Genomic DNA, 15,976 nt, shown 5'->3' on the forward strand with positions numbered 1-15,976 from the left:
TGTAAAAGTTGCCATTGTGATTGTGATTGTCATTGTCATCTTCGCTTTTATTTTCTAATTCTTATATTTTTGCGGATCATAAAGGTTATCGGAATCATACTGAGAGTGATGATCAGGAAATTGTTGACTAGAAGGCAATAATCTACGTCGTGTATATGTTTGATATCTATATAGGATTATGTAAGTAGGATGCCTCTGTTTTATTATGAACCGAAACCTTTTTATTGTTTGCAATTAAACAAGTAATGTAACTTTGAAAATTATCTTACTTTAAAGTTGGATTTAGCTTTATAATTGATTAGCATTGTTTTTCAAACACATAAGGACTGAAAAGTAATAACAATGAATGAAATTTTCTAACAAGACAGAACAACATTGGGTTACAGAGATGGGCAATGTTGTTGCAAATACTATCAATTCTCTGTCCTATAGGGAAGAAACTTAAATATAAACTTGGGTCTTTTCCTATCACCTTCATATTTCCGGATAATTGGTCAACCGGTTTAATACATTTTCATCCAATTCGGTTAGGCCTTTCTAATGGTAGAATTACCAGCTTAATCCTAAATATTTTAGAAAATTTAAAATATTAAACTCGAAAATTAAACTTAAATAAAAACATTAAGCCCCTTTTAAAATATTTTCGAGCAAGCTATTTTTCAATTTCATTATATCTTTTGCTCAACTTTAAAACTAATAAAAGTGATTGACAAAAATATCCTTTTAGATAAAAAATATTTTAATTTATAGAAAATTTCTCTATTAAATTTTAATTATCAAACTCTTTCTATAATTTATTTCCTATTACATGTAAGGCTCAATTATTATATCTTCTGTTTTTTTTAAACTTTTTCAAAACACTATCTTCTTAAATGATATTGGTGGAGGTAATGAGTTGAAATAACTATTAAATTAAAATTAACTATTAAATTAAAAATCATATAAAATTATATTTTCATTTCATCATCCATAAAAAGTATTTCTGTTCCATTATCTATGAAAAATTACTCATGTATTCGAGTTGTTTTATTGATTTGTGTAAACTACATTAATTGGATTTCTCATCATTTTATCCGCTGTAAAACACTTAAACTTAAAAAAAAATGATTAAGCACTTTTTTTTTTCGCTCAATTGAGATTTTGAAATTTAAAATGTATAAAAAAGGCTCTCAAACTTCTTTAAAAGAAATTAAGTCCCTACTTTTTTTTCACTCAATTGAGTACTTGAACTTTAAAATGCATCAAAAAGACCCTCAAAATTTTAAAAAAAATCAATTAAGCCCGTGCTCTTATTAAAATTAGAAAAAAATAATAAATTTTAGAAAACTTATTAAATTTTAATACAAATATAAAATATTAAAAATTAGAAAAAAATATAAAATGCATCAAAAAGTTCATTTAACAATTGACTTTAAGCTGTTGATCGTTAAAGTTAACGACCCTAGTTTTTTTCAATTAAAGTCATTATTTGTCACAACACAGCGTGACATATGATTTGAAAAATGATAAAAAATAAAATCAATAAAATTTATAGAAAAATTATAAAATGCTTCTTTTGGTACGATAATTTTATAATTTTTTTACAAAATTTATATTTCTTTACATTTTGTATAATTTTTTACGACTTTATAAATTTTTGTACATTTTTTATATTTCTATATATTTTATAATGTTTTACAATTTTAATATTTTTATAAATTTTAATATTTTATTTTTATTAAAATCTAATAACATTTATAGCTTTTATTGATTTTAATTTTTTTATAATTTTTCCTAATTTTTAATAAAAGCATGAGCTTAATTGCTTTTTTTTTAAAGTTTGATGGTCTTTTGATACATTTTGAAAGTTCAAGTACCCAATTGGCAAAAAAATTAGGGACTTAATTATTTTTTAAAAAAGATTTTAGAGCATTTTTCATGCATTTTGAAAGTTCAAGTATTTAATTGAGTGCAAAAAAAAGAGTGACTTTAATTGCTTTTTTTTTAAAAAGTTTAAAATTGTTTACACCCTTAAACTTTATCGTTTATTAAAAATCTTACCAAGATTTAATCATTACTAATGCAAGAATTTAAAAATTTCAATTAAATCGTTATAAAGTCCTCTCGACTATAAAATATTGTTGTTAATGGAAACTAAATATTAACGGAATAAGTTTTTACAAACGTATAAATTTGGTGATCAAATTTGAATTTTCAATTTTTGGTAACTAATAAAATATATCTTCTTGAAAAGCCAAGTGATAAAAATTATAATGTATTAACGTGCAAATAATGCTACTCAGTATCTATGATGATATCGTAATACTATGTGTCATCATGCATGTGCTTAGCCTTCCACTCATCCAATTTTTAGTCTCAACAACTGTGTGACTAAAATTTTTATATACTTAATGTGGATGTTTAAGGTGGAGTTTGGATGGGTAATTGGGTGTAGTGCGGTGCAGTGCAGTAGTTTAGTTTATTTTTTGTCTTATGCTACAGTATCTAATCTTATCGCCACTATTATTTTTACACTAATTACAAGTAAACGCATCGTCCATCCAAAGTAAACCTAAATTGATAATTTATGTAATTTATTCTGACCAATTTTTATAATTAAAGAGGATTGATAAATAATAATAGCATAAAAGGGATAACGATTTCGTAGTAAAAAAAATGCTATCTTAATAATTGATTGAAATCCCAAAAGAAAAAAGAAAAAATTGATTGGTAGCATAGGAGTAAATGATTTATTACAAACTATGATTTTTATAATATTATAGTGTCATTATAGTTTAAACGTTTTCATATGATATTTAACAAGTTCATTTATTAACTAAAAATATTGTGAATGAAATAATAATAATTAATGATATATAACATACCTAAAATAATGGATAATAGAAGGTAATAATAAATTTTATTTTGGCTGAGAAAAAAATTGATTGCTAACATAGGAGTAAATGATTGATTGCAAACTATGATTTTATAATATTATAGTGTAATTTAAAATGAGCTTATAGGTATAAAAGAAAATTGAAAAAGAAAAATCAATTGAATTCCTATGTTAAGTTTGTACTCGTTGAGTTTTTACCGTTAATAAAAAATTAATTAACTTTTTTATTAACAATTTCCTTTTACCATATTAACTGTTAAAATTAATTGACGGGTCAATCAAATGACGACACATGATATATTATAATTTATTCTTATATTCTTCTCATAAGAAATATAAAAATTATAAAAAATCATAAAAATATACAAAAACTTAACATTGGATCATGATAATTCATATGTGTTTTTCAATTTACATGCACATATTCTCTAACGGCTAATGTAACCAATAAGGTGATAATCAAACCTTTGGAGAATGAAAATAGATATAATGATCCTAAAATTAATGGAGAAAATAGTGATAAGCCAACTCATAGAATAGTTGAAGAGGATAAGGGTCCATAAAAAAAAAAGTGAAAGACTCTTGGAGAGTTGATAGTACACTTTGGTCGAAAATGACTGTTAGAAACTTGAGAATATGCCAATGGAGGAGAGATTTGTAATCATCGATTAACAAAAGTGAGAAATACGTGAATGATTTCTTTACTAATTTCGATATTCAAACCATAAGAGAATTTTGTGCAAAAATAAAAAGGAGTCCTAAAGGATCAGTTAGTACATCGGCCGTATGATCACTGGGCTTTGATTTTTGAATTACACACAGGCCTTTACACGAACGTGTCATCCTTTTCAACCCAAAAACCCTAATTTTTATTTTACTTTGTATCCTTCCTCTCCCGCCCTAGCTGCCGCCGATCTCCTGCCCCTTCACCTTCAACCAACACACACTTTTCCCTCCCCTTTCCCTTTCCCTTCTCCCTTCTTCCTTTCCACCATCCACCACCTTTGCACAACCAAACAACCTTTCCTCCTCGTTGAACCACCATGACTAGCCCTTCCCCATCATCCTCTGCCTCCCTCGTCATTCCCCTCATTCCCTTCACCGTTGCTACCCCTATTCCCTTCCCCCTCTTTCTTTCGACAACACAACCCCCAACCCCGATTTTCCCCTGATGACCCATGTACTATTTCATTCAGGCTCAGTGGTACGATGCGTCATATGAATGTCCCTAAGTTCGGAGCTATTTTAAGACTCTATATTGAGGAGTTCATGAGTGTTGAGGGGTTCCTTACTTTATACTGGCATATCCACTACTCACCATCATTATGATAGGTAAACCTTATTGCGAATACAACACCATATGTCCCGATTCGGTCGAAGGCTACTTCACTTCCTCTGGCTTTGTGCTATATTCATGCTATATTGGCTTATACGTTGACCAGTCGAAGGGAAATCGCTAGAGTCTTCAGTACATTTAACGCTTATTTCTTGTGGAGCATGGCCACGGGGCACATTTTCGATCTTACATATTTCATCGCTTTAGCTTGCCGCCATCAAGCAGAACGTAGTTGGAAGGGCCCTATCTGCTTAGGCCTTTCCGTGACTCACCTCGCACGACATTTTCGCCTCCTCGACGCTCCGAAGTAGTCCTCCTCCTTTACACTAGTTGGACAGATGTCCCCACAGGGATTATCGAGCATGAGTCACATGAGGATGATCAAGCGACTACGTGGAGTGGATCCTCCTCGATACCGGTTATCTCATTCTGACTCTCAGGATGAGCATGAGGATTTCACTGATGATGTCCCTTTCCACCACGAGGATCCACCTTATCATTCACCTTCGAGTTACTGTACTACTACTTTTGTTGCCACTTTAGCGGACCTCTCCGAGTGGTTCACTTGTTTCGAGAAGCAGTGTTTTGAGTGGTTCGATAGTATAGATGCAACTTTGCAATAGATCTGTCAGTACCTCCACATATCTTCTTCAGCGCCGGTGACTCACGATACTATGCCTCTGACGATGAGGATCATTGATTTTATTTCTTTTCTTTTTAGTTTTATTTTTTTTTGTTTTTAGTTGCTTTATTTTTTATTTTCTTAGACTTTTCTTTTGTTTATTATCTTTTAAACTATGTTTTTATTTTTATGGTTGTTTCTAAATGAGTTTGTAACCTCTTAATCTTCTTCATTATTTGTGTTTATTTTCTTATTTGTTTGCACGGAACCATGCACTTCATTTAGATTGCCTACGATTCCGGTTTTCATTATTCTAGCGATTTCATCAATATTCAGGGCAGTTTCAATTTTCTCCCTCTCCTATGATATTCTGCTTATTATATCATATTCTATGTGTCTATCTATTTGTACATTGAGGACAATGTACATCTTAAGTGTGGGGAAGTTATTTATATAATTATTCCAATATCCCTGAATTATTTGTGATACTTAAACAATTTTCTCATACTTTCATTAGAGTGATTTTTTTGTTGATTTGGGATTTTTATTGATGCTATTTTGGATTAATTTGTAGATATTTATGCATTGGTTGATTTAAACTTTAAGACATGAGAGAGTCAAGCATGATAAGTTATTTTTCAGGATTAAAAATTTTAGGTTATTTCTTTGAATTGAGGTATTATCTTGAAGTTCTAAATTTGCGAGTTTGACATCAAAACGATGATTTTTTGTGAGATTTTGAGCCTATAGAGTATACATTTTTCATGCTCATTTTATTATAGGTTATGAGTATGTCAACTTGATTTGTTATTCTAGAACTTGCTTGGATTATACATGTCGAGACCACACATTTGATTTGATATACTGAAATGATAAATATACTTAGGTTTTAACCCACTTATCCTTTAAAAAATCTACCTATTAAATCAACCCTTAGTGAACCCCGTTGAGCCTAACACATCTTTTCTTGATTAACCAGTGAATGTTAACCCATAACCCATTTTTTTCGTTGTGACTCTTTCCCGTTTTATTGATTCCCTTTTTGTCAAGATTTGATTTTGTTAGTTGTCTAACTATATCTTTTGTTTGATTTGTTGAATTATTTCTTATTATTTTTAAAAAATTAAAAAATATATTGATTAAATTTCTTTGTTGATTGAGCTTGAACTATTAATTTCATATTTTATTGAGAAGCTAGTTTTCATTCTTAAATAGTATTGATTGATGCACTTTCTTTTAATTCAATATTTGTTTATTTTTCTAGTTTGGTAATTTGTCAACTCGATCTTGACTATAACCAACTTTTCTGGCATTTTTCCACACCCTTAACTTAAGCCCCATTACAACTTCTTAAAGACATTTTGATTGGTGTGTCATTTCATTTTATAGTGGTGGAGATTTGATTTTCAAGCAAGTCTATGGTAATGGCATTTCTTGTACGACTGTTGAGTGCATATTAAATCTTAAACACTTTGAGTGCTTGAGTGAATCTTTAGTGAGGATGTCAATTCTTGTTGGTTGTGAATTAAAGGTAATTACTTAAATAAGGGGAGACACATGTTTTTGTACTTTAAAAATTTTGGCTTGGATTGTTTGAATTTTTAGTGCCCTTTTAATTGAATTGTCAATACATGATTGTTTGTGAATTATATTGAGATATTATTGATGAGAATTACAAGTTGAGAAAGATTTACCTTATTGTGAGTTGAGAATTTTGCTTGAGGACAAGCAACCACTTAAGTGTAGGAATATTTGATAAGCGATAAAAATAACATATTTTAATCCCATTCTGAATGTGTTTTTGGATGATTACTTATGCAACTTGGTGAATTTTATGCTCCTAATCCTTTGAATTCATGTTTCTATACTTAGGAGAGTATTTGAAAGTGGAAGGAGCGAAAAACGAGCTAAAACCAGACAAAAAGAGTAGATTTCAGGAGCCATACATGCTCGGCCTTTCCACATGGGTTGGACACACGCTTGTGTGAGCCACAAGGGACGTTGGACACAAGCGCATGTGCCAGCCTGTGTCAATTTCACGATTCGTATCTCAAACATCCGGAAAAACACAATTTTTAGGCTTTTTAAGCATTCTAAAGTTTATAAATACCAATTAAAAAAAGAGAATAGGGAGCCATCAGATAATATCAAATAAACAACTCGAAGAACGCCATTGGAGCCAACTCTAAAGTAGATCCCCATCAAGATTGAAGACCTCCTTTTAATTTCTTTTAAAGTTTTCATGAGTTTCTTTATTTCTTGTGGTTATTCTGACTTTGAGATGTTTCTATTCACGATTATGAACTAATTCTCTAGATACTTAGGGAGGATGAAAGCTATGATAAATTCTATTATTTAATTTCTGTTTTATGCAATAAATACTTGATTCTTGTTCTCAATTATGTGTGCTTATCTCTTATTTTAATATTTTCGGGATATTAATTCATGTTTAATGTGCCTAATTAGTGGAACAAAAGTCCATGTTTAATAGTAGATCTAGCATAATTGAGTGGAATTGCATGCAATTCTTGAAATAGGACAACATAAATCTACTGGATTAGAGTCAAATCTAATAGAGGAATCCATAGATCGAGTTAATGCAATAATATGGGGTTTTAATTAGAAAGAAATTTCAATTAATCAACTTAAAGTCAGTTGCTCTTACTCTCGAAAGAGATGCTAGCATAATTTAGAGATTTCTACGAATCAAGATACCAATTGAATAAATTGTTTAAATCAGATTCATAATAATTGATGAAGTCTAGGTCGATTCTTTCCTTGTTATTATTTCTCTTATTGGTTATTATTCAGTTATTTTCTTGATTTATTTTCTATTGCGTTCTTTAGTTAGATTAGTTTAGAAATATTAGTTTTAAAACAATTACTCCAATTTGTCCGTAAATAATAGGAAAATAGTAAATACTAATACTTTTAGTCCTCGTGGATATGATATCTCTACTCATCATAGCTATACTATTTATTGATAGGTGCACTCTCCTTAGTCGTATTTTTAGTTAGTTCAGTGAACACACAGCATCTTCAAATTCTGCACAACTTTGATTGTTACATTGCTCTGGTGGTCCTTCATTGTGGGTTGCTTAAATTGTTCCCCTAAAATAAAGTTACTCAGATCTACTATTCCAGAATTTCTACCAAGGATACTAGCATCACAACCGATATCATCATTGACAAAAATGCAGCAATGAGCAACTCCCATCCATTGACTGTTCTTTCGAATATTAAGAGTTAGAGGTACTCTGTTGCTGGCTAAATCATTTTGGGATTTCACTTTGTATAATAATATCAAACATTTAAAATATGATTAAACTAGACACATATGGAAATAATTAATATTTTAAATATATAAAAACAATTTTAAAAAATTAAACTAGACTCATATCACATTTAACACATACTTTGGTCTTTAACAATTACAAACAAAAATGAAACAACAAAGATAAAAAGGATGATTATAATCTAAACACCGTTAAAGGATTTGAACCTTACTTATTAGCTGCTTCTTCATGGAACAATCCAACTTCCTCCACATCTTATCTCCCGCTGATTACATTTTTTCGATCTGCAATCATAATATCTAATTTATATATAAATGAATATATAAATTAAATGAATAATATTTTAAATGTTATATAAAAAAACAATGTTATCCAAATCTGGGATATGCATAAAATACTTCGTGTTTAATATGTGTGTGCTCAAAAATTTTAAATTAATTACATATATTTGAAAGATTATCTGGGGTAAAGATATCGAAAATGTATACTTTAAATGAAATAAAAAACTGTAAATAATATATAGATAAAAAAAAAAGAGTCTAAAAACACTAAAATAGTACAAGACCAACGAAGTAGTTTACCACAATTAGTGCTTCTTCCCCAGTTTGGCCATTATAGAATTGAAATTTTTTTGCATCCGTTTTGGTTGCGGCCCTTCATCCATTTCCTCATAGATATTACGTTTTCGCTTTTTAAGGGAATCGTTACCTATTGATCCATCATCAGCAGAGTGTTGTTGGATATCTTCAAAATTTGCTCAACACTGACTACTATGCAGCTCTTGTGTTTCTTCCAAATCTCTCTCATACACTATTCTAAAGCCACACTTCTTCACCGTCACACTGAAGGGATCTGTGAAAGACAACTCAAGTTGATAGCATTCATGATCTAAGCAATCTGTTGTACATAAATTTTTGGTTTCATCATGTTCACCACATTTGTCTTCCAAGGAAATTGGATACAAGCAGTCACGCGAGAAATAACGAATGAAAATGTGGTCCTTCACGGGATGTTCATTACATGAGAGAGCCCAACCACTCCATTCGACGTCTTGGCTAGAATATCTACTGTGGATAACAGCTCTACACATGATAGTCTCATCCCTTGAAGTACCAGCACTGACAAAAATGCAGCAGAAAGCAACTCCTTTCCATTGACTATCATTCCGAACTTCCAGAGGCAAATCTATCTTAATCGAAGAGTCACCTCTTTGTTGACTAAACCATTCTGGGATTTCACTTGCAGGTATAATAATATCAAGCTTTTCTCTTGAATTTCCAAATACCTGCAAAATAAACCTCTGTTTGTTTCGTAACTAACACCATGAACAATTATAAGACTGAGAGAAACAGAGATATTAACGAACCTTTAAATGTTTTTTCAGCAATGTTAAGGCATCGATGTTCTCAGCCAATCTGAAGCAATTAAAACCTACAATATTTGCAGATAACCTTGAAATGAAAACTTCTGATGGATATGCAACTATTTCAAGAGAAGTACAACCAATTATAAGTACAGTTTGTATACTTGATGGAAGCTCAGGGACCGATTTAAGCGCCCTGCAATTTGACAATAGAAGCAATCCAAGCTTGGAAAATTGAGTAAGACACGAAGGTATGCAGATGAAATTGTTACCACTAAGATCAAGGCGTTGCAAAGAGGATAGACGAGAAATATCACTAGGAATATCTCCTTCACAAAGATTGCAGTCCCTTAGATTCAGCCTTGTTAATGAACTCAAACTTAACAACGAAGGCAACATCAGAGCCATGGAATTTATCCTTCCTCTTTGGAATACCTTTAACAGAGAAGGCAGATATTTTTGTAACTTGGAAGAAGGTCCCTTTCTCCCATTAAGAGAAAGAACTTTAAGATTTTTAAATTGAAAAATGAAGGGTGGTGGTTTTGTCATGGATATTTCACTTAAGTCAAGCTCCTCCAATAATTATACTTGCTGCAAATTCTCTGGCAAATTTTCAACTTTATAACAGCCAGAAAGATTAAGAGTTTTTAAACTTGTACACCCACCTATGCTCCCTGGGAGACTCAGAAGGTTCCTGCAATCTTTCAAATTTAATAAAACAAGACTGCTCAAATGTCCAATTGAAGAGGGAAGTTGTTCAATGTCTGTCCCATCTAAATAAAGTCTTAGCAGACATTCCATCTTACCATCAATCTCCGGAAAGCTTTTAAGATTTGAGCAACCTGAAAGAATTAATTCTTCAAGAGATTCCATTCCAATTTTGGTTGGAAGACTTCTAAGACTTTTGCAACCTCTTAAATTCAAAAGCTTAAGCTTCTTAAGAACTCCAACGGATGGATCAACATACACTAATCTAGTACAACCTTCCAAAACCAAACTTTCAATATTTGGGGCCATTTTGAAGTTTGGTGTCTTGATCAAGTTTTCAGACCCTTGGAGGTTGATCACTTTCAACTTATGCATGGGCTGTCAAAAACAATAATAAAGAAAAAAACTTAAAGCTCATTTTTATTGTTATTCTTCTATGTTGATAACATTTTAATCCTTCTCAAAATAAGTTAGAAAACAAAGACCAAATGAGTTAATTCTTACTTTGCTTTCCTTCCATGGTTGTTCAATGTTGCTATAAGATAGGAGAATTGCAACAAGGTTTTCTGGTTGGAAGCTTGAAGGTAGGGATTTTAGGATATCCCGTCCAATCTAAAAGCCGTAGCTCATTAGAAAGATATACGAGATCACGACAAATTGAGTGAGGAATGACTCTAAGTAGTCTTAATCTTTTTATCTTCAAGAAGGCATCCTCGCTCAAACTAAGAGTCTTATTCATTTCCCTAAGGAGAATAACAATATGATTACAGATATACAAGACATTTAGTATCTAAAAGTTATGTTGAAATGTCAATGTTTAACACTTATATCCAACACATATTCGGACACATATACAAAGATATGGTCATTCAAAGAATCTTAAAAATAATGAAAAAGAAAAAAAAATGAATATGCTTATACCAAACACATACGCATATATAAGACCAACATCCGAATTTGAATAATATAGCTTAAAAGAATTGGAGCTAATATTCATAAACTCACACCGCCACAAACCATGATATACAACTGCTAAAGAGATAGTGAAAGAAAATAGATACAAGCGAATGCAACAACATTACAATTGCACCAAAATACATACAACCAACTTTCACAACTAAAATAAACATACTCTTAAGTACTATATAGATGACTAAGCTTACAGCTCAACGATGATGAATGCATACATGTATATCATTTTCACTTACACATACCACATTTTTTTTCCTTTATTTTTTTTTGGAAATATTAAGTATTGAAGATTTTTGTCACTTCTTTTTTTCATTACTTTTACAAAATAAAAAGTAACATCGATATTATACATAGATACATGTGTGTATGTTTTCCTACCTTTTATTGTCAATGATTATACCTTCAATCATTTCGTACCTAAAAATAAAAAATAAAATATAAGACAAAAATTGGTGAAATTTAATACAAGCATTATTATTTTTGGTTGAAATTAATAAACAAAAACAATTTTCAACTAAAGGAATTCAATGAAATAACATTCTTTTATTCATATTGTGGAGGCCTTTTTAATATTTATAATAAAAGAATTTAAATAGCACATTTTAGAAATATACAAGAAAAAAGTACTCATTTTACGATATCAATATTTAAAAAAATACATTATTATTTTTAAAACAACAAAAACTTTATAAATAAAATAAGTTATATATGTTTTGTACAAAAAAGTTGTAGTTTTGAGTTGAATCCCAAATTTAATTAAGCTAAATTCAGAATATATAATTTCTATGGAATAACTTACTGCATTTGTTGTTAGCACATGGTAGACATCTCTTTCCTCCCACAATCTGCAACGTTTTCCAAGTTCATCAATAGATTTTTCTCTAACAATTTTTCTTCCCATTTCTTGTAGCAAGTCATGCATCCGCAGTTGGTTGTATTTATTAACAGTTAGTAGAGATTTTTTAATGAGAACATCAATTCCAATATCGGGAAAAAACTCACAACCATCTAGTACTTTCATTACAAAATCTTTCTCCTCCCCATTAAAGAAGCATGCTATATCTAGAAATATATTCTTCTCCGTTTCTTCCAATCCATCAAAGCTTATTTGAAGTCTATCAAGAATTTCTTTGTTAGAATCTCTTTTGAGCCTTTCTATTGCACTTTTCCATTGGCTTGCATCTCTATCACACAGGAAAGAACCCAAAACTTCAAGAGCTAAAGGGAGTCCACCAGCGTAACCTACAACATGTTGAACAAGCTCAATGAAATCCTCTTTTGGCACTTTCTCGCAACCGAAAGCTTTGAAATTGAAAAGTCGAAGTGCATCATTGTCATTCAATGTTGTAGGCTTATACACATCATCAACTCGGTAAGATCGTAGCAAATGTTCGTCTCTTATTGTTACAATGATTCTGCTCCCTAAACCGAACCAATCACGCCTTCCAACCAAACATTTTAAGTGTTGTAGGTTATCAACATCATCAAGAACAATAAGAACCCTTTTGTTAGATAACCTGTGGTTAATGATGACATTTCCTTCATAAACATTGAAGAAACTAAAGCATTCATCAGGCAAGACTTGGGAAAGAAGTTGTTTCTGTAATGAAACAAGTCCAAGTTTGTTTGAAATGTCTCGAACATCAGCAAGAAAGCTTTTACATTCAAAATGAGATGACATTTGAGTGTAAGTAACTCTTGCAAGAGTCGTTTTACCGATGCCACCCATTTTACAAATTCCGATAATGCGAACATCATCTTCACCAATGTCTATTTTCGCATACAACTCCTCTAAGCGTGAACTAATTCCAACCAACTCATCATGGACAGTTGGATATGTTTCACATAATTTTGCTGATATTTTTTTAACAATGTCTCCAATAAATTCGGTTTCATGCCTATTGATGAGTATTGGCCTGCAATGCAACATGTGACCAGCAGCTCACCAAGCTGACTTGCATTAGAACAAAACCGAGAGCAGCAGCAACTTGGTCCATTTTGATTTATTTTGTTCAAATGTAACTTGTACTTAAAGTCAATAGGATTAGAACTTGATTTGAAATTGATGTAGAAGCTGATATGCCAGCTTTCTTTTGTGTGTAATTCAAGTTTGTATTTGATATATTAGTGGGAGTAGTTATGTTAGTAGGTAACTTACTCATTTTACTTTGTAACCTATATATATTTTGAATCAATTACAATGAAGGGTGTTCTTTTCTTTAAGATCTCTCCTTGTTCAAAAACATCCAATTTTTGCTTGGTTTTCATATTGTTTAAAATCAACCTCATTTCAGTGTTTGTTGCTGCCAATGTTCCAACATATGGTATCAGAGCCTAAGTCTTTGAGGGCCTCTGATTGTTGGTTGTTTCAGTAGAAGTTTGAACTGTTGAACTTGTTGCATCAAAATGAGCTTACAAGATCTCCACCTCCAAGATTTCTTGGTGAAAACTACCATATTTGGGTAGTTAAAATGAAGACTTATCTACAAGCTCAAGACTTGTGGAGTGTAGTAGAAAAGCGACATCGAACCACCTCCATTGAGGGCTAATCCCACAATTGCTCGAGATAAGGCGACATCTTGAGGAGAGCACCAAGAAGCACAAAGCTTTAGCTTGCTGCAGAATGGAGTGTCGATGTAATCTTCACTCGGATCATGGCTGCAAAGACACCTAAGGAAGCATGGGAAAGGTGAAGGAGGAGTTCATGGGGTCGGATAAAACTAGGCAACAACAAGACATCAACTTGAGGAGGACTTGAAAACTCGAAGATGAAAGAGTCTCGAGAGCATTAAGCAATACTCGAGACAGAATCATGGCCACCGCCAACAAAGATAAGGTCGCTTGGTGAGGATTTCAGTGACAACAGAGTGGTTGAGAAGGTTATCACCACACTTCCTGAGAGATTTGAGTCTAAAATCTCATCACTCGAGGACTCAAGGGACTTGACAACCATCTCTTTGTCTGAGTTGGTGAACTCCCTATATGCTTTAGAGCAGAAAAGGGCCAACAGGTAGGAAGACCATCCAGAAGGAGCCTTCCAAGCAAAGGCCAAAGAGAACTCCAGCTCAAGCTACAAAGGAAAGAAGCCTTGGCTTGACAAGAGGGATAAACCAAGGAGAGATTCAGGCAAGAAAAAGTTTCCACCATGCGTCCATTGTAAGAAGACCACTCACTCTGAAAGGTTTTGCTGGTTTAAGCCAGACATCCAATGTAGGAGCTGCAAATAGTTTGGCCATGTTGAGAAAGTTTGTAAAAACAAACCAAAGGCACCAGCACAGCAACAGACTCAAGCTCAAGCTACTGAAGAACCTCAAGCTCAGGAGGAGCATGTGTTCACAGCCTCTTGTTTTTCATTTTCAAACAAGGTCAGAAGTAATTGGTTGGTGGATAGTGGCTGCTCACACCACATGGCAGGTGATGAAAGTCTGTTCAAAGATCTAGACAGAAGCCATGTCTCTAAAATCAGAATTGGTAATGGTGAACTGATTAAAGCCAAAGGCAGGGGCAGTGTTACAGTCAGCACTTGTTCAGGTAACAAAGTCATTTCAGATGTGCTCTTTGTGCTTGATATTGATCAGAATCTATTGAGTGTGGGTCAGTTGGTTAAAAAAGGGTATTCCCTAGTTTTCAAGAATGATTCATGTGTTATTAAGGACTGTCATGGTCAAGAAATAATTACAGTAGGCATGGTAGATAAATGTTTCATGCTTGATGTTAATCAGCTTGAAAACAAAGCTTATGCAAGCTTGGCTGATAATGCTGGTTTATGGCATAGAAGATTAGGCCATGCTAACTTTAGATCACTTGATCTGTTACAAAAACAGAATTTGGTAGAGGATATGTCTAAAGTAGAAGTAAATGACAGTGTTTGTGATGTTTGTCAGTTTGGTAAACAAGCCAGATTGTCATTCCCAGTGAACCAAGCCCGGAGAGCTCGAGAAAGGCTTGAACCGGTGCATTCTGATATTTGTGGACCAATGAAGTCCCCTTCTTTGAATGCCAGCAAGTATTTTGTGCTGTTTATTGATGATTTGACCAGATTTTCACTACAGGAAAACAGACTTTTAGCGGCTTTTTTTTTGCCTTTAGCGGCGTTTTTAAGCGCCGCTAATACTTTTAGCGGCGCTTTCCCAAGCGCCGCAAAAAACGTCGCTATATGCAACGCCGCAAAAATTAGTGGCGTTTTTCGGGAAAAACGCCGCTAAAGACCATGACCTTTAGCGGCGCTATTTTAGCAAACGCCGCTAAAGACCATGACCTTTACTGACGCTTTTAAAAAAACGCCGCTAAAAACCAAGAGCTTTAGCGGCGCTTTTTTCACAAACGCCGCTAAAGACCATGACCTTTAGCGGCGCTTTTTTGAAAACGCCACTAAAGACCATAACCTTTAGCGGCGCTTTTTTAGCAAACGCCGCTATAGACCATGACCTTTAGCGGCGCTTTTTTCACAAACGCCGCTAAAAATAATGATCTTAAAAAAATTATTTTATTTTAATTAAATAATATTTATTTCTATGTTAAATATTATATTATGTTTAATTTTGAAATTTGAACTTTAAACTATATACATTTAAGGATAAATAAAAATATTAATTAAATTAAATTTTCCATTGAAATTTAAACTTCAAAACTAAATATAAAAATTAATGAATTTAAATTTAATACATAAACATTGATTCAATATGTAATTTAATACATAAAAAACACACACACACACAGATGCACAAAGTATTAGAATTTCTAAAACATAATTCATCCTGGTGAGAAAATAATGCCAAATCATCATCACATCTCATTAATCAAA

At 32.3% G+C, this 15,976-nt stretch overlaps 1 protein-coding gene across 1 annotated transcript; it reads right to left on the bottom strand.

The window, feature by feature from the left end:
• Window positions 1-10,074: 10,074 nt before the first annotated feature.
• On the bottom strand, window positions 10,075-13,102 carry LOC108472356 (disease resistance protein RUN1-like). Its single transcript, XM_053021390.1, has 2 exons — window positions 11,972-13,102; window positions 10,075-10,578 (listed from the first exon to the last, which is right to left on the bottom strand). Exons 1-2 carry the CDS (start codon window positions 13,100-13,102, stop codon window positions 10,075-10,077), a joined length of 1,635 nt encoding a protein of 544 aa, XP_052877350.1.
• Between the last annotated feature and the right edge of the window lie 2,874 nt (window positions 13,103-15,976).

This window comes from Gossypium arboreum, chromosome 11 (assembly GCF_025698485.1).
Source record: "Gossypium arboreum isolate Shixiya-1 chromosome 11, ASM2569848v2, whole genome shotgun sequence".
In the NCBI taxonomy this organism is placed as follows: Eukaryota; Viridiplantae; Streptophyta; class Magnoliopsida; order Malvales; family Malvaceae; genus Gossypium; species Gossypium arboreum.

Bases quoted from the DNA above. Each gene is read 5' to 3' on its own strand.
- LOC108472356 (XM_053021390.1), bottom strand. From the start codon at position 13,102: ATGTTGCATTGCAGGCCAATACTCATCAATAGGCATGAAACCGAATTT. The intron at 10,579-11,971 runs GTAAGTTATTCC...TGTTTTTGACAG, and splicing joins ATGTGCTAACAACAAATGCA to CCCATGCATAAGTTGAAAGT.